Source organism: Rhinolophus hipposideros, assembly GCF_964194185.1.
Source record: "Rhinolophus hipposideros genome assembly, chromosome: 17".
NCBI lineage: Eukaryota > Metazoa > Chordata > Mammalia > Chiroptera > Rhinolophidae > Rhinolophus > Rhinolophus hipposideros.
In genome coordinates, this window is record NC_138063.1 from 10,995,518 (window position 1) to 11,014,265 (window position 18,748).

The following is an 18,748-nucleotide window of genomic DNA, read 5'->3' on the forward strand; positions in this document are numbered from 1 at the left end:
CCATGTGTATTTTTTCTTTTACTTCCCTTGTCTGAGGGGATACATCAGTAAAAATACTATTAAGGGTAATGTCTGAAAATTTACTTCCTATATTTTCTTCTAGGAGTTTTATGGTTTCAGGTCTTACATTTAAATCTTTAATCCATTTTGAGTTTATTCTTATATATGGCTAAGAAGGTGGTCCAGCTTCATATTTTTGCATGTGTCAGTCCAATTTTCCCAGCATCATTTATTAAATAGACTGTCTTTAATGTAAATTCTTCCTTCCATTGTCATAGATTAAATGACCGTATAGGGCTCGGCGGTAAGATGGCGGCTGCCGCGGAGTGCGATGTGGTAATGGCGGCGCCAGAGCCGGAGCTGCCCGACAACGCAGAAGCGAAGAGGGAAGCGGAGTCTTTCAAGGAACAAGGAAATGCATACTATGCCAAGAAAGATTATAATGAAGCTTATAACTATTATACAAAAGCCATAGATATGTGTCCTAAAAATGCTAGCTATTACGGAAATCGAGCAGCCACTTTGATGATGCTCGGAAGGTTCCGGGAAGCTCTTGGAGATGCACAGCAGTCAGTGAGGTTGGATGACAGTTTCGTCCGGGGACATCTACGAGAGGGCAAATGCCACCTATCTTTAGGGAATGCCATGGCAGCATGTCGCAGTTTCCAGAGAGCCCTAGAACTGGATCACAAAAATGTTCAGGCACAGCAGGAGTTCAAGAATGCTAATGCAGTCATAGAGTATGAGAAAATAGCAGAAACGGATTTTGAGAAACGGGATTTTCGGAAGGTGGTTTTCTGCATGGACCGTGCCCTAGAATTTGCTCCTGCCTGCCATCGCTTCAGAATCCTCAAAGCAGAATGTTTAGCAATGCTGGGTCGTTATCCAGAAGCACAGTCTGTGGTCAGTGATATTTTACGAATGGATTCCACCAATGCAGATGCTCTGTACGTACGAGGTCTTTGCCTTTATTATGAAGATTGTATTGAGAAGGCGGTTCAGTTTTTTGTACAGGCTCTCAGGATGGCTCCTGACCACGAGAAGGCCTGTGCTGCTTGCAGAAATGCTAAAGCGCTTAAAGCAAAGAAAGAAGACGGAAATAAAGCCTTTAAAGAAGGAAATTACAAGCTAGCATATGAACTGTACACAGAAGCCCTGGGAATAGACCCCAACAATATAAAAACAAATGCTAAACTCTACTGTAATCGGGGTACGGTTAATTCCAAGCTTAGGAAACTAGATGATGCAATAGAAGACTGCACAAATGCAGTGAAGCTCGATGACACTTACATAAAAGCCTACTTGAGAAGAGCTCAGTGTTACATGGACACGGAACAGTATGAAGAAGCAGTGCGAGACTATGAAAAAGTGTATCAGACCGAAAAAACAAAAGAACACAAACAGCTCCTGAAAAATGCACAGCTGGAACTGAAGAAGAGTAAGAGGAAAGATTACTACAAGATTCTGGGAGTGGACAAGAATGCCTCTGAGGATGAGATTAAGAAAGCTTATCGGAAACGGGCATTGATGCACCATCCAGATCGGCACAGTGGAGCCAGCGCCGAAGTTCAGAAGGAGGAGGAGAAAAAGTTCAAGGAAGTAGGAGAAGCTTTTACCATCCTCTCTGATCCCAAGAAAAAGACGCGCTATGACAGTGGACAGGACCTGGATGAGGAGGGCATGAATATGGGTGATTTTGATGCAAACAATATCTTCAAGGCATTCTTCGGTGGTCCTGGGGGCTTCAGCTTTGAAGCATCTGGTCCAGGGAATTTCTTTTTTCAATTTGGCTAATGAAAGGAAATCATCCAGAACCCAGAAAATGCAGACTTGCTCAGTGTAACCTTGAATGTGGACACAGTTCACCTCCTCCCTTCATCATGTCTCCATGTACTTAGAGCAGTTACGTTTCCTCAGTTGGATGCCCTGTGTCTGTGAGTGGGGTGAAGGAAAGGGAGCCAGCGCCGAAGACTGCGGGTAGGGGAGGGCGGTGGGGGGTGGACAGGGAGGCAGCTTGTGAATTTTTGTTTTGTCTAACTTTATTAAAAAAGACAAAAATGAAGAGAATAAAATGTTTTGACCCTTAAAAAAAAAAATAAAAAAAAAATAAATGACCGTATAGGGATGGATTTATTTCTGGGCTCTCTATTCTTTTCCATTGATCTATGTGTCTGTTTTTATGCCAGTACCATGCTGTTTTGATTACTGTAGCCTTATAGTATAATTTGATGTCAGGTATCGTTATACTACCCACTGTGTTCTTATTTCTCAAGATTGCCAGGGCTATTCAGAGTTTTTATGGTTCCATATAAATTTTAGGATTATATATTGTAGTTTTGTGAAAAATGTCATTGGTAGTTTGATAGGGATTGTGTTGAATCTATATATTGCCTTAGGCAGTATGGACATTTTAACTATATTCTTCCTATTCAGAAGCATGGTATATGTTTCCATTTATTCGTATCTTCTTTAATTTCTCTTTTCAATGTCTTATAATTTTCTGAGTACAGGTTTTTTACTTCCTTGGTTAAATTTATTTCTAAGTATTTTATTGTTTTTGAAGCAATTGTAAATGGGATTGTTTTCTTAATTTCTCCCTCTGATAGTTTATAATTGGTGTATACAAATGCAACTGATTTCTGAACATTAATTTCGTATCCTGCTACTTTACTAAATTAATTTATCAGTTCTAATAGTTTTTTGGTGGAGTCTTCGGGGTTCTCTATATATAGTACCATGTTGTCTGCATATAATGACAATTTTACTTCCTCCTTTCTGATTTGGATGCCTTTTATTTCTTTTTCTTGTCTGAATGCTGTGGCTAGAACTTCCAGAACTATGTTGAATAAAAGTGTTGAAAGTAGGCAACCTTGTCTTGTTCCTGATCTTAAGGGGAATGGTTTTAGCTTTCCCTCATTGAGTATGATGTTAGTTGTGGGTTTATCATATGTGGCCTTTATTATGCTGAGATGTAATCCCTCTATTCCCACTTTGCTAAGAGTTTTTATGATGCTAATCTATTTAATCCCCTCTGTATTTGCTGTTGCATACTTTACCATTTCTAAATTTGTGTTATTTTTATTTTTCATTTCATTTAATTTTTCAGATGTGTTGTAATTTGCTTGTTTTCTTTCAAATTTGTGGACCACAGTTTGGTTCTTGGACCTCTTCTCTTTCTTCGTGGAGTTCCTTGGTGATCTCATTCACATCTGTGGTTTTAACAAATTTCTACCAAGACTGCTTTAAAATATAACCCAGACCTAACTCCAGGGATTCAGTCTCACATCCCCAATTGCTTGCTGATCTTCTCCACCTGGATATGCTACCAGCATCACAAATACTTCTTTTTATTTTTTTAATTGGGGAATATTGGGGAAAAGTGTGTTTTTCCTGGACCCATTAGCTCCAAGTCAAGTCATTGTTTTCAATCTAGTTGTGGAGGGAGCAGCTCACTAGCCCATGTGGGAATCGAACTGGTGACCTTGGTGTTATGAGCACCGCTCTAACCAACTGAGCCAACCGGCTGCCCTCAAATACTTCTGGCTTCTAAATGCGTCTTTCCCTCCAGCCATCCTCCTTCACTGACTGCCTCAAATCTCAAGGATAGCACTGCTACTATCATCACCATAGTAAACAAAAGTCTCACAGGACTCTATGGAGGAATTAAAGAGAGTTTTATTCTGATATGATTTGCAAATCAGAACGTAGCCTTCGGCATGAACTGAAGACACAATCTGAAGTGGGAAAGAATGAGGCAGGATTTTAAAAGCCAGAGTCTAAGAGAGGGGTTGTTAGAGAAGCAAGACCATCAACTTGCATCACTCATTTTCTGATTGGTGGGGGCAGTTGGGCTTTCGAGGGTCGGCTGACTCAGTGGTCAGCAAGTGAGGTTGTGAGAGGAGAACAATGGGTAGTTTCGGTTGACTCATGGCCAACAGTTGGCGTCATAAGACATGGTCATCAGGGGAGCAGGGTGGTCACAGGCAGGGGCCAATGCCTCGGTTTCTGTTGGAGTCTGCAAAATAAATCAGTAACACAAGTTTTGTGGTGAAACAGACAATACAGAGAATGCAATTCATCAGGAAGACGGAGCCAGGATTTAAACTGCAGTGGGGCTCAGTCACTCGAGCAGGGTCAGAGCCCAAATTGCAGAAGGGTCTGGATATTCAGTCACAAAATGATGATATTAGAATCCTCACCACCCAGTTTGTTTTCCCATGGGCCATTTATCTGGAGATAGTTGTGGGAATCCAAAAGGAAACTCTCTTGTGGAATATTTCCAAGAAAAAATTTAGTGCCACTAAATGGAAGTTCAGGGCATAATTCAGAGGAAGCATTGGCCATGTCTCTACCTTTATAGTTAGCCACCCCCCCCCACACACACACACATACATTTGTCATACACGCACTTGTTACTATCTGTGATGGCTGTTTTAGATCACAAGGAGCAATTTTCTTTTTATTTTAACCTAGATTCTAGCTGTCCCGGGTGTAAGGCATCCATTGGAGACTGGTGAGATGAGATTGTTGAGGTTAGTCCTGCAGGCTGAAGGATTTATCACAATAGTATCTTTCTGCAATTAGTTATCAAGTCTGTCTCATCAGTTCTGCCTCCCATGGTCTCCCATTTTCAGTCAAATCTCCCCCAACCACCCAAAGTGGTCTGGTTGGTGCTGCTGAGCAGAGGTTCCTTACAGGGCTGCTGATGAGATTTCCTGGGAGCTTTTGAAAACTCCCTGCCTAGGCCTTCCTCAAGCCCAATTAAATCAGAATCTCAAGGTAGGGGGGTGGCTAGACATCTTATTGTTTAGAAGGTCACCCTGTGATTCTAAGGTATAGCTAGCTGGTGGTGTCCACAGGTGGGCATGGCCTTGGCATTTGGTGTTGACCTGGCCATTAATTACTATGACTTGTAGAAATCATTCACATTTTGTGAGATTCAATTTGCAATTCTACAGAATGTGATAAAACCTTCCTAGCCCGATTATTGAAGGAGCAAATGAAACAGTGGTATGAAAAGGCATAATACCTGTGAAGAACTAGGTGCAATTGTTATGATGACCATACCCTAACTGCCACCCGTCTATTCTGTTCTCGTCCTGATCACTTCTTGAGAACTAGTGTAATGGCTTTCCAGCTGTGCCCCTTGTTTCCAGTATCTCTGTCTTCAAATGTTCCTCCACGCCAGGGCCAAAGTAGCTTTTCTAAATCACACATTTTCTCAAAAACTATCCTGTTTTTCATTTCCAAACAAAGTCCACCTACTCTAGACATCTTCAAGTTGAAACCCCAAACTACTTTTCTCACTCATTTTCTATTTCCTAAGTATAGCCAGCCAGCCAGCGAACTTTTGAGTTCCGATCAGATGGCAGCATCATCCTAGTGCTGGGAGAAAATACAAAGATGAACCAGAGGCATGTGAAATCAAGGAGCTGACCATCTAGAAGCTCATAGAAATGATGAGTTTTAGTTAACTGTAATCTCCAATGACACCTTTAATTTTTCCATCTCTTTGCCTCTGTATTCTCCAAGGCAAAGAGGTACACAAAGCAAATTCAACTTTAAGTGGTTCTTGAACAAACTTTAAGAGATGACTGTAAAATCATTATTACTAAATGGTAAAATGTCTAGTTCTCATGTTTTTGAGGATGACAAGAATTGGCAGGGCTGGCTTCATGGATGTGTGACTTGTGCAGTCGCAGAGGCCCTGCTCTCTGAAGGGTCCCACACTTACTTTAATGCTCTGTTGTCCCAATCTTGAATTTCTGAGTAACTTTGGGGCAGGGGAGTACTGGGAGCCACATGCCAGACTTCGAAGCCGCTTGCTGACCCTGAGCTACAATAGGAGAGTCTTGGGAGAGACTGAGATGCGTTGGAGCCAAATCAAGCAGCGTTGCCTTGACAGCTGAGGTCTCTGGGAGGTGTCCTGGTACAGTGACTCAGGGGAAGGGCTTTGGGTTCAGCAGACCTGGGTCACGTTTCTATGCCATTTACTGGTCGTGGTACTTTGGGCAAGGTACTTACATTTTCTAGGCATCAGTTTCCTCCTCTATAAAATGGGGATGGTCATACTACTTCTAAGGCTCTTGCGAGGATGCAGGGAAAGGATGCAGGTGATGGTGAGAAATACTATCTGCTGCACGGGCTCAACACCATTCACTAACAGGAAAGAAATTATCGTTATTTACTGGTTTGGGGCGTGGTTGATATTCTGAAGTCCCCTTACCCTGTGGCAGAATAATTTGTGTTCTTTAAAACAGTCTAATATGTTAACATGCCAAACTGCTGTGGACATTGTGAAGGGGGAGATATGAAGAAATTGAAGGAACAAGGTTGAGAATCAAATGGGGGTGCTTTACTCCATCCCCCCCTTCCAGCACACTCCACCCACTGGGAAGGGAATGGAACTAATAGTAGACCTCAGACATTAAACCAAGAAGAGGGAGAAGGTATGCGGAGAACGGCCAATTAGGTTTTGCCCTTCCTTGACCTCTGCAAACTCTGACCTCTGGGTGATGCCAGAGGTTGCCATCTCTCCTCCTGACCACTAGAGGGTGCCCTAACTTGATCCTCTGGATCCAGAAGGGACAGAAACAGATGTTTGTTCACTTTTGTTGGAATGATTGTGGCTATTAGTGGCTGAGGGAAGAGCCAGTGGGGAGAAGCAGCTGGGTAAAGCCAGGTCTGCACCTGAAGCAGGTACAGGGGTGCCAGGTCAACTTGGGCGAGATGCAGGCTAGGTAGGAATGGATTCTGGAGGAACTGAAGCCAGCTGCTGGGGACCGGTGAGGAATGGCATTACATTCAGACTTGAGTCTTTAAAAATAGTAGTGGAACCTCTTTATTCTGTTGTTCCTTTTCTCTGTCTCAAAGATGCACCATTTCACTCTCTGACAGCTGGAGCAGCAGCAGATTTTGTGGCCAAAGAAGGTGAGGAGCTAAGTGGATGCAGAATCCTGACAGCTGATGGAAAGGACAGTAGGAATAGCATGGATGAATAGAAGGTGAGGTAGACTTGGAAGAAAGGAGAATAGGACAGACGATGGAGGTGAGGAACAGAGGGGTACTAGAGGGGCTACACCTTCCAGTCCTTCCCCGGCTGATGGGGGGGGGGTCACTCCAAGCCATTAGGCAGTAAGAATAGTGTCTCACATTGATTGTACAGGAATGGAGTTGAGTTTAGAATAACTTCCCTCTACCATACTTATAGCAAAGACATTAGCAACTTACAGTGGGTGTGGGGACCTTAGCCCCTCACTGCACAAATACGATGAGAACACAGCAGACCCCTGTCATTGAGGGGGTGTCTTGAGGACTGTGGCATCACAATCTCAGCTGACATCAGCCAGGACACACCAAAATGGCCATAATGTTCAGGGTTGTTGTCCCAAGGAGTGGTGGGTGCCTCTGCCCACAGTCTGTTAGACATGTTGACCATCACACCTGACTACGGTCGTAGAATTCTAGCCAGCTGTTTTGCAATGTGTGTTGTTCGTATGAAGATTAAAGAAAAAGAGAGATGGCTTTGTTCAGCCCGTCACCGCTTTTAGAAACGCAATCTGAATATAGCTCTTGGGAAAATCCTTTGGGGTTTCCAGAATATTTCAATATTTTGTTCCAGATGAGGCTTCATTGTCTTTAGGTAGTGCTTGGTTCTGAAGAGGTAAGATATTAGACACTGTGTTATATATACGTGTAGTACCTCTCACTTAGAACACCTTATCAGAGTAAGTGGCCTGTTGGGGTTGGTTTAAGTAGGGCCCTAAAATAAAAACCAGTTTTGAAATGTGTACTACCTTTAGCAATCATTATTCGTAATCTATCTTAGACTATATGTGCTTGAAGACTTTCTTTTAGACTGTTAAAAAGACTATATATACTTTAAGGCGGCAAATACTACATAAGGGAAAAATAAATTTTCAAATTGAGTAAGAAAGAGTCGCTCTTCCTCCTGCATATTTCTTTCTCCTTTACTTTCACACAGAACACTTCACTTCAGACACTTCTGCTCACCAAATGTGTGGTTTTTTTCCCCCCACAACAAGTAATTCTGTGTAACACCAGCTGGATGTCCTATAATTGAACTCATTTACCTGGAGACAGCATCAGCTCCCACAGGTTAAGGGTTCAGTTCTACAAGATTGCTCCCCACTCCCAGACGCCAATCACAAGTCCACGTTGTCACCTGTGCTTCTGACCAATCAGCTATAATTCGAAGGTTCCCTGGACCCCTCCTCAGGTTTGATTCATTTACTAGAGCAGTTCACAGAACTCACTGTTACTTGCTGCTTACCAGTTTATTATAAAAGGATACGATAAAGGCTAGAGACGAGCATCCACGTAGCAGAGCTGTGCAGGCCAGGTGTGAGGGAAGGGGCAGAGCTTCCATGCTCTCTGAGCGCGGGGCTCTCCCCGCACCTCCAATGCTCACCAACCCGGAAGCTCTCTGAACCCCATACTTTTGGGATTTTTATGGAGGTTTCATCACGTAGGCATGATGGATTATTAACTCCATTTCCAGCCCCTCTCCCTTCTCTGGAGAATGGGGCGGGGGGAGGGAGGCTGAGAATCCTAGGCTGCTAATCATGCCTTGGTCTTTCTGGTGACCAGCCCCGGTCGAGGAGCTCACCCGGAGTCATCTCCTTAGAACAAGAAGACACGCCTGTCGCCCAGGAAATCCCAAGGGATTCAGGAGCTCAGTGTCAGGAACCAGGATCAAAGACCAAATATTAGAACAAAAGAAGCTCCTAGCGCTCTTATCACTTAGGAAATTACAAAGGTTTTAGGAGCTCTGCGCCAGCAACCAGGGGAAGAGACCAATATATGCTTTTATTCCATACAAATCAATTTGGTTAAACATCTATTAGGAAGGATGATAATGTGTTTGGTTGAATATGCCTCTTTGGCTTATCATTGATGGCATGTGAAAGCTGTCTAACCAGAGGCGCCTGCTTCAATGTTTTTAAACAACTTAATTGAGCTATCATTTATATACCATAAAATCCACTTGTTTTAAGGGTATACAACTGTCACCATAATTCGGTTTCAAGATGCAGTTTTAACATGTAAACCTCAAATACGTTAAACAGAAAACTCACCATCATTAACCCTCATTACTGGGCTGGATTACGATCTGTAGGCTCTTACACATGGAGCAGGGTAGGGTTTGTTTCCCTGTCCAGATTCATCCTCCTCTCTTCATCCCTCCTTCTCTCCCTCCCACTTAGTGTACTAGGTACAAGTGGAAAGATAATTGCTGCCCTGATCAGGAAGATAGTCACGAAAAGCAATGAAAGACATCAAGACATACTTTTGTGGAAGTGTCATCCCCGATAGAAGGGCTGTCTGGAGTATTAAGGAGTCACACTGACCTCAGTCCACCCGGGTCCTGGGAAATGTAAGGGTTCAGCTCAATAAACATTTATTGGGTGCCTGTGCCCCTTGCTGTGGACACACAAATAAGAATTCATCGTTGTCCCGATTTAAGCACCTTTAATTAACTTCAGGTGACTAAGTATCAATCGGTGTTACTGGTCTGACTGACCTTGTGACCCAGTTCTAGTGTCTTGACCTTTGCCCTCAGGGAAATACAGGTATACCCCGTTTTTATTGTGCTGCACTTTATTGCGCTTCACAGATGTTGCCTTTTTTTTTTTTTTTTTTTTTTTTTTTTTTATACAAACTGAAGGCAAGACCCTCTTCCACAGAAAGATTACGAGTCACTTTATCGTGCTGGTCTGAAACCAAACCCAGAGTATCTCTGAGGCGTGCCTGTACAGATCTCGTCTTGTACCCCTTCTAATAACGGGGAGTCTTCCCTTATTGACAGGTGTGGCTTACTCCCTCACTTCCTTCAGCTCTCTGCTCCAAAACCACCTTCTTCCTCACTGAGCTAAAATTTCAGCCCTCTTCCAACACAGAGACTTCATAACCCCCTTCTTTGCTTGATTTTCTCCCCTTCCTTTTTCTACTCTCTAACACACAATTTATTTTACTTATTTATTATGTGATGTAGTCTCTGTTTCCTCCATTAGAATAGAAGTTCTGCAAGGGTGGGGATTTGGGTCTGTTTTCTTCTCTGTCCTAATCCTAGGGCCTGGTTCCTGGTACATGGTCCAAACTCAAGGAATATTTGTTGAATGAATTCATGAATGCCTGATCCTTATCTTGTTCCCCAGTGCTGGGACCCCATCCTGACAATCTACTTTTTCAAGACCTGGGATGCTTTTGGATCCCATCTAAACCCCGAGCATGGGCAGTGCCTTAGTCTAGAATGTGATTCTAAAACTTAGATCCCACGGCCCACAAGCTAGCAGCTCAGAACACTGCCCGGTTTTAGTTGCCTTGCTCCTGGAACTGCCGCCCTGAAGAATCTGTTTCTACGTGTTGTTGCCTGTTGTTGCCTGCCCCACACTGGTCCCCAACTAGTCTTAAGAATTGGCTTATCCCAGTATGCCCCAGTTAATTAACCTCCTCTGTGTGATAGCCTTACAAGACTGGACAGAAGGCAGAACACCCATGATGCTATGTGAATTAAAATACCAGCCAGTGGGAATGAATGACTAACGATGGAAACGTTTACCCCACACCAGGCTGAACGCTTGAATCCTCCCAAAGAACTGCTTTGAAAGCAGCTGGAAAAAAAAGAGTTTAAACATTTTGAAATAATTACTGATCCCTGAAATTAGCTTCTTAAAAGCAGTCTTTAAAGTCCCTCCTGTATAATCATAATATTTCTGTGCTAAATTTACCTAGTAAAATCTTGGGTTGTTATAACTCACCATCCTATTCCAAGTTCCCAGCCAACATCAGAGTTTTCAATACTCTCATTGCTTCTCATTGAAAAATAAAAAAAGAGTTTTTTTCTGCCATAAGGTTGAGGCTGAAAATAAAGACTCTTGAAGTCTTCTCCTCCAAGAATACCTTAGGCTTTTAAAACACATGTAGCTTTCACTCCTGCCAAGTGTACAGTAGAGGTTATAACTTCAGGGAACAAAAGCACATGGATTAGTCAGGTGAATGCTGTAATTGAAATCCTGGAGAGGTGTGACCCTCGTCAGGCTTTATCTGTCTCTTCGTGGCCAATTTCTGTATGTGCTGAGTGACACCACATTTGGAGACACAACTAACCGGCTTCATTTGTGGGACAAGGATAGGCAGTTGAGTACATTGTGAATTTTGGTAGGTCACACAGAGCCCCCTTTGGTTCATCAGGTTTCCTTTTCATCATCGTGGCAGAAGCACTTCAATGAGCTGCTGGGAGAGATTACAATGACAATTCTCTCCTTTTGGACAAGATTGGAGGACATAAAGAGAGTTCCATGCAGATATCTGGGAAAGGCTGCCCACTCCTCTGTTGGATGACTAAGGCAACAGTCCGTTGAACCTAGTGCTGGCGCTCCAGTTAAGTTGGCAGGCTTAACTTTACCAGAGTCATAGACTAGAGGGTTGGATCTTTATTCTGCATAGACACCCTCCTCTACCATGGAGAGCCTGGCAACCATCCTCTACCAGCCACCTCCCTCTTCTATTCTCCTGGTTTGCAGTTAACAAGAGACCGCGTCTTTCGATTTTCTCGGGAGAACTAGACATTCTAAGCACGTCCCTGCGGTCTGAGTTAGGTTTTAAGGTGGAGAATCCGGTGGGCCCCAGGTCAGGGGTTCGCGCTGCTCTAGAACCCTCAGGCCTTGCACCTCCCTGCTCGTCTCTCCCCAGCACCCATCCGAGGGAGCCAAGTAGTGGGGCAACCCATCCGGTCCACGAAAGCAGGGCCTGTCCTGGCTGGACTGTGTGAACTTTAAGGGTCAGCCAAAAAGTCCCCGCGGTGACACGGAGCCAGGCAGTGTCTGCAGACCTGACGACCTCAACTCCTCCCTCGACCCGTTCCCAAGTTGGGAGCCGACTGGTTCCCGCCGGCCTTGGCCTCCACCTCCGGCACGCCCTCCTGCTGGCTGAGCTCCGCCTCCTTTCACACCTGATTCCAGCTCCCTTCCCACTTGCACGCGTGGAAAAGGACATCGAGGTCCCTGCCGAGGTTGGGCACTTGAGGGTAAGGCCGAGGGAGCGCGAGAAGGTGGGCAGCTCCTCACCCCCGGGGGGTTTTGAGATTCCCGACGGACAGATCGACGTCTGGGACAAATGGAGGTGGGGGGACTGGAGGAGGTGGAGCCGCGGGGGAGGGGCGGTGCCGCGGGGAGCCGAGCCCGTCCTCCCGCCCCCAGCCCTTCGGGGCCTTAGTCTGGGCGGTGACACCAAAAGCTCCGCTTGCTGCTCGGCGGCGGCGTCCGGCCCGGAGCGTGGAGGGCGGCGGGGCAGGTGGGGCGCCTCCCGGAGGGCGGAGCAGGAGCCGGGGCTGCGGGCGCTGACGCCGCGCTCCCCGCGCCCGCCAGGCCACCGCGCCGCGCGTGTGGCGGAGCTGGTGGCGGGCGCGGCGGGACCACCCCGTGATGCGGGCGCTCCTGTGGGCAGCACGCGAGCCCGCTGCCCAGAGAGGTCGGTGAGTTTCGGTTTGTTTCTCTGCTCTGCTCCTTCTGGGTCCCGGGCGGCGAGAGGGGTGCAAAAGGATGTGAGCGGCCGCATGCAGAGCAGAGAAGCGGGAAAGGGGAGCCCCTGCCTGGTGTAAAAGGGGTGCCCTTTGGCGGGTGGATGGGGGTGGGGGGCCGCGGGGGTCCCGGGGACCGGGGGGTGCGGCGGGCGGCCCAGGAGCGCGAGGGAGGCAGTTGCATTTCCCCGGAGCGCTGGTGGAGTTGGGCTGGCGGCTGGGGACGGGGGTGGGGGGTGGCGCTGTCAGTGGCTCTGCCGAGTCCTCGGATGCCCCCTGGAGCTGTGGTCCTAAGACGCTGCTCGTCTCGTGCCCGCGCCTCGTGGGCGCGCGCGCCCAAGCTGCGCCCCCACCCCGCACACCCGTGTGGGTCCTGGCGTTGAAAGCCCCTCGTCGGGCGCCTTCCCCAGCGGCAGAAGTTACCCTTGCTCGCCCCTCGGCGGCCCAGGGGCCCCTCCCAGGAGGAGACGGGCGGTGGCGGGCCACACGCTGGGGGTCTTTTGTGCGGACCCACGCGCTTTGGGCTCCTGGTTCCTGGAAGGGCAGCGGCAGGACAAAGCAGGACAAAGCAGGCGGGACTCCTGGGACGCTGCTCGGGAAGCGGCGTCCCCTGATCCCGCCTAGGATGTGGGTGGGTCAGGGGAGCATGGCTCGGTTTTGGACAGAGTAGAGTAATCGGCAAAATAGAGTGACAGTGACGCTGCTGAGGTGGCCGACGGGCTGAAAGGAGGAAGGATGCCTGCGGAGGCAGCTCTGCTGTGCGTGTCCGGGCTGGGGGCGCGGCGCCCCGCGCTCCCATGTAACCGGGTTTGCCTAGTAAATACTGCTCGTGTGTATTTGACCCGAGATGTGATTCTCCGCCTTCTCGCATTTCTTTCTGAGGAATCACAGTCGCTAGCCGACGCGCTACCACCAGAGGAGAACTTGGGGGCGGGGGAGACTGCAGCGGAGTGGGGGGAGGCGGTTATTTATCCCGCGGAGACAATTAGGAAGCGTTCCGCCCCCTCGGCGGCCCGCCAGCCCTGCTCACCTCCGCCGCCTTCTCCCACCTTCCCAGGGCACCCACCGCCGCTGCTGGCCAGGAGGTGCGTGGACGCCTCGCTGCTGCGCGTCCCTAACCCTTACTGCATGTATTTCACTGCAGGCTGAACAAAGCTCAGGCTCAATTGTGCTTCCTGCCTGTCAGCCTCTTGCTTCCCAAACGCGTACCATTTCCACTTGATGTCATCACGCAGAAGGGGGTGAAAGGGACTCGGTGACACATTCAGGTAACCCCAATAATCTGAGTAGCCGCCCGGGTGTCTTTGGGTCATTTGGGCCAGCAGGGCTTGCACGGGGCGGTTTGGGTGGTTTCTGCATCACCATTCCATCCCCATCTGTGGAGGCGCAGTGGGGGCCTGCTGAAACTCCTGGTTCCGAGAAAGAAATTGCCTGTGACTTTAAACCTTCTTTTTGAAGAAGTCATTGAGAGCAGGGTGCGTTTTGGGTTGTATAAATTCCACCTGGTTTCCTTTGATAATAATTTTGATATAGTCAATACATAGGCAGTTGTATCTGAATTCTAGGGTTTGGAACTATGCCTGCTTTCTTATCTGTAGTAATGTATTTTGGCTTCAGTCTGTAAGTGGGATAGTGTTTATTTTGTTGTTGTTTGTTTGTTTGAAAAGCTGTCATTGTAAGGCTGATTATAAATTTGACCAGTGCTCAATTAGGGCACTGGTCAAATGTAGTGACTTTCTTATGAAATATTGTCTCTCTCCCTATCCCTTCCTTGGAATAGTGTTCACAATATCAAGAGGGACATGCCAGCTGTAAGTCACTGGGAGATGGAAGGGAGGGCTGTTGGGGGAGCAGAAAGCAGCTTTCGTTAAGTTTCCATGTATATGGCTGTGAACCATTAGGTTCTCAGTCTGCATTTTATCTTTGGGTTTTTGGTTCTTTTCCAAAAACTCTGGCCTGTTCTTTTCTTTCCAAGGATAGTTCTGTTTTGCTGTCAGCCCAACCAGATCTGGGGTTAATCGTGATCAATGAAAGCTCAATGAAAACGTAACCTTCAGACGGATCAGGACACCTTGGCGTTGGTGTTCTCTCCTAGAGGGCTGAGTCCTGGCGTCCTACACAAGGTAGCAGGGGATAAGACTGGTTATGGAAATGCACCAGGGTTGTCTGGTTTGGAGGAGGGATTGCTGAGCACCTAGGCTATGCTGCCGCTCTTTTACACTGCAGCAGTAGCAGCAGCAGTGCCTGTGGTAGATGCTCTTTTCACCACGCCCCCCATCCCCAAATCCCTTAAAAAATATAATGAAAAAACTTGAGAGATTTGTCATTCATTTCTAAGGTAGTTTTTGTTTTGAAAGGTGACTTAAAAAACAAAACAAAACAAGTGACACTGGCATTTCTCCTCCTCTCAAAGCATGCAGGAATCACTAGAAGTACGCGAATTATCTAGTCCCAGCTGAAACAAAGGCCAAGGCTTTGGAAAGATTAGATTTGTAATGCTGTTAAGATAGAGGTATCTTGACAAGTAATTTTTCTGTCAGCAATAATGCAGGGTGTGTGCTGTGTTCCTGCAAGAAGAAAAACCATGGGATGGGCTTATAAGGAGTGTAATAATGCAATAGAAACAAAGGGTGTGGTTGTGTGTTTTTTTTTAAATAGAAAAAAAATAAATACCTCACACACAAAATTCCACATGGGAAAACAGCTGCCTGCACATGTAAACGCACGTCCAGGAACAAAGATGGCCACAGTACAATGTTAGGTTTCATTGTGGTTTTAAATTGTATACAGTCAGGAATTATAATAAAGTGTATTGATGTTCAATTGTTTTATGGTGTGTGTGTGTGTGTGTGTGTGTGTGTTTTGTTTTGTTTTGTTTTTAGGTGAAAGCTCCCCACCCCCAGATGTCTGCAGTAGTGTTTAACTTTAGGTTGGGGGAGCCCTAGAGGTATTAAACAAACCTTTGCTACCAGAGCTGGTTTTACAACGTTCATTTACTTCATTCAGCAGATGTTTATCAGGCACCTGACATATATTGGGCTTTTTTATAAGGGCCAAGAGTTGGGGGAGTGTGGAGACACAAAAATGAACCACCTTAAGGGAGCTTAGAGGGGCGATGGAGAAGTGATGATCTGATTCTAATTAAGTTCAATGGAAGCTCGAGAGAGTAACAAAGAGTGGTATTAGACTTCTGAGGAGGGAGCATACTATCATTTGGCCTTTACTTGAATGCCTCTTTCATTGGGGAGCTCACTACTTTGTAAATGAGTGGACCTGTTGTTACAAGGTGATCTTTTCTTCATAGTCTTGAAACTCTTTAGCGGAATTCCACATAAATGGTTAGATTTCACCATTACTGAAAGGTCATTCTGTTTTCATTCCTTCCTCCCTCGGTGTTGTTTGAACCTGTCTATCTGTTGGCACCCTCTACATTTCAAGGTATTATTCAGTCCCTGCTGCATTTGAATTTTGAAACAAATTCTGCTTTTCTGTATAATCTGATTTAGAAAACAGATGGGGGGGCACTTTGCAGGTTTCTCTCCTTTTTTAAGTCAGTGATGTATCAGCAAGATAGGTTGGATTATTCCCCAATAACAAATAAGCCCCACGTCTTAGTGGCTAAAGACAGTGTCTTTCTTTCCCACGTTGTGTGTCCAGCGTGGTCAGCGGGTGGGTCCTGCTCACCCAAGTCACTCAAGGACCCAGACTGATGGAGGTGTGCTCTTCCATGTAGCTGCAAGATCACTGCAGCATTGGGAAGGAAGCTAGAAGGTCTGGCTCTAGTAATCGGAACAGACCCAAAAGTGACTAATGTTGTACCAGCCAGAACCAGTCCTGTGCTTCCATGCAGCCACAATTCAGTATTTCTTGTACTGAAAAGGGAGAACTGGATATAGGTGAGCAGCACTGATGACGTCCACAGTGATATGGCCCAGGCAGGTTATACAGTGTGTTCCCACCGGAAAGAAGTGTGTTCCCACCAGGCCTAGCTCAGTGCTTTGTAGGTACTCAGTATTACACGAGTACTGACTGAATGAATGAATGATAAATATTTTAAAGACTCTGGTCCCACCCCAACCCGTTCCTTACTGATCTATTGGTGTTATATTTACTAATATGACTGTACACTGGTCATCAAATAAAAAATTGTAATTTTCTCTCTTTTTGCCTGTTTTGAGTAGTTGCTTATTCTGAAATGCTAAGCCAGGAGATATTTCCCAGGCTGGTTCTAGGAGGTTCGGTGCTAGCATTATGTAATAGAGAGGTGTTACTTACAGAGTTTCTCTCCCTCACCATCTGCCTCCTGTCTAAGACTTCCTGAGTTTGTTTGGAACAGTCCAAGGTAGGAAAAGAGTGGCAGTGGGCCTGGCCTCACCCAGGAGATGGCCTCGCCCAGCAAGGACTGTAGGGCAACAGATAGGTCCTAGAGAAGGCAGGGATGTGTGTAGAATAGCCTTGTCTTTCTTTCTTGGTACTTTGATGTTTGGTAAAAGCGATTTGCGTGAGAAGTTTTTTCTGGTCACAAGACTGATAGAATACTCAGAGAGCCTGGGGCACTCACGCTTCCATCAGCAACCGTGGTAACTCGAATGATGGTTGGTTTCCAAGCCTTCCTGGCCACACTTGCCCTAAAAATAGTTGAGTGCTATGGAACAGGCATTGCAACGGGCTGTGGATGAAGCAGTTGGTGGCTTGTACAAAGATTTTGCTCTGGGAAGTGCTGGTTCCTCAAATATGTTTCTTCATGTTGTGATACGTGCATGCATGGATTAGAATTTTTAGGATTTGATGAGTACTTTTAGCTTCAGCATGGAATTTAACTAAATAGTATTGCTCTGATTCGATAATCACCTTACTGAAGGAAGTCATCTTTATAAAGACAGCTTTCCATAGACAGGTGACATGGTAAACTGTTAGCCCCAGTGTCACAGGGACTGGAGGACATGAGTATTGGCCCAAGCACACAGAGTCCACCCTTGGGTCCTTCCTCTCAGGTGACAAAGTATTGCACCCAGAAAGTTCTGCAGTGGGAGATAAGCAGCAAAGAAACCAGCAGGGAGAACGAGATAATAGCCCCTCCTTGGCCTCTAGGAGCCAGTGCCAGGTGCCTCTGTTGGGCAGAGAGCGAGGTCCAGAATGAGAGGGAAAATGAAGCCATGGGGGACTAGTCTTGAAATATTGTGGGAAGCACCAAAATACATTTCCATATTTTGTTTGACCTCTGACTGCCCACCACTTAATTTCATAATGAAGCCAGCCATCCAGGTAGAGGACCCTTGTGGAGTCAGCGCGGTTCCTGGCGCCAGCAGTCAGAGTCCCAGACACCGGAAGGGAGGAAGGCGTTGCTTTTCCTGCTCCTTCCTTCATGGCGTTGTGAGCGTCACTGTGTGTTTCAGGAGCCTGCCTCAATGACTGACATCACAATCTGGATGAAATAAGTACTTATTTTATGTTTAAGGATTTTCGACTTCTGGTCGACCTCCTGTCATTGTAAGATTTAAAGAGGAAGGCCTCGAGTCGTGTATGTGTGACTTGCACTTCCTCTGGGCGGTTCTTGAGAACTGTGATTTCCTGGCCTAGATGCTGGATGTCTGCTGAGACCTGGAGTACATTCTTTGTACAGTTGTGGGGGGCGGCCTCTGCTCTGCTGGGAGTGGAGGGGATGAGGTGGAAAATCGCCACTCGATTTGTTAATTCCTGCATGGATTAAACTCACTGCAAACATCCTACATGATGAAACTTATTCTAACATCACATGGGCTTCCTGGATATCAGACCTTCATGGAAAAAGGGGATTGATGAAATGCGGACGCGCCACTGGTAGGGGCAAGGTTCCAGTAAGTGCAAACTACAAATCTGTGTTCTGTGCTTCCATTTTCTTTCTACTCCTTTCTACCCCCGTCTTACTCTTACCTACCAAAGAAATGTAACTTTTCTGGAATAGGTCCCACTTATCAATCCAGATAATTACACGAGATGCGCTCCTCCGCACTGAGGATCTCCAAGAACTGATGAGTTTTTTGATAAAAGCTTTGACAGTTACCGTGAAAATAGGGAACATTATTGCTATTGGCATTCTGTTTATAAGCAGATTAACTGTCCCTCCTTAGTGACAGTTCCCACATTTCCCTTAATTTGCATCCCCAATGCCACATCCTAGCTGAGAACCTTATTTCTCTCTGGGCTCTTAGAGTGCTTACCCTCACC

General features: G+C 46.3%; 2 protein-coding genes across 8 annotated transcripts in view; both read left to right on the plus strand.

Annotated features, from left to right (window-relative positions):
- The first annotated feature begins 305 nt into the window (after positions 1-305).
- LOC308509826 (dnaJ homolog subfamily C member 7-like) lies at positions 306-2,079 on the plus strand. The gene has a single exon (XM_081078371.1). The coding sequence runs from the start codon at positions 310-312 to the stop codon at positions 1,792-1,794; it is 1,485 nt and encodes a 494-aa protein (XP_080934497.1). The 5' UTR covers positions 306-309; the 3' UTR covers positions 1,795-2,079.
- Positions 2,080-11,983: 9,904 nt separating this feature from the next.
- RNF152 (ring finger protein 152) overlaps positions 11,984-18,748 on the plus strand; it is a 69,957-nt gene continuing 63,192 nt past the window's right edge. For 2 of the 7 annotated variants that reach the window (XM_081078070.1, XM_081078067.1), the window contains exons 1-2: positions 12,268-12,496; positions 13,686-13,809. The gene's annotated coding sequence lies outside the window, so the exon portion shown is untranslated. Of the gene's footprint in view, positions 12,050-12,267; positions 12,497-12,568; positions 12,619-13,685; positions 13,810-18,748 lie in introns of those variants that run through there. The other 5 variants (XM_081078068.1, XM_081078069.1, XM_081078073.1 and 2 more) reach the window with 5 other exon arrangements.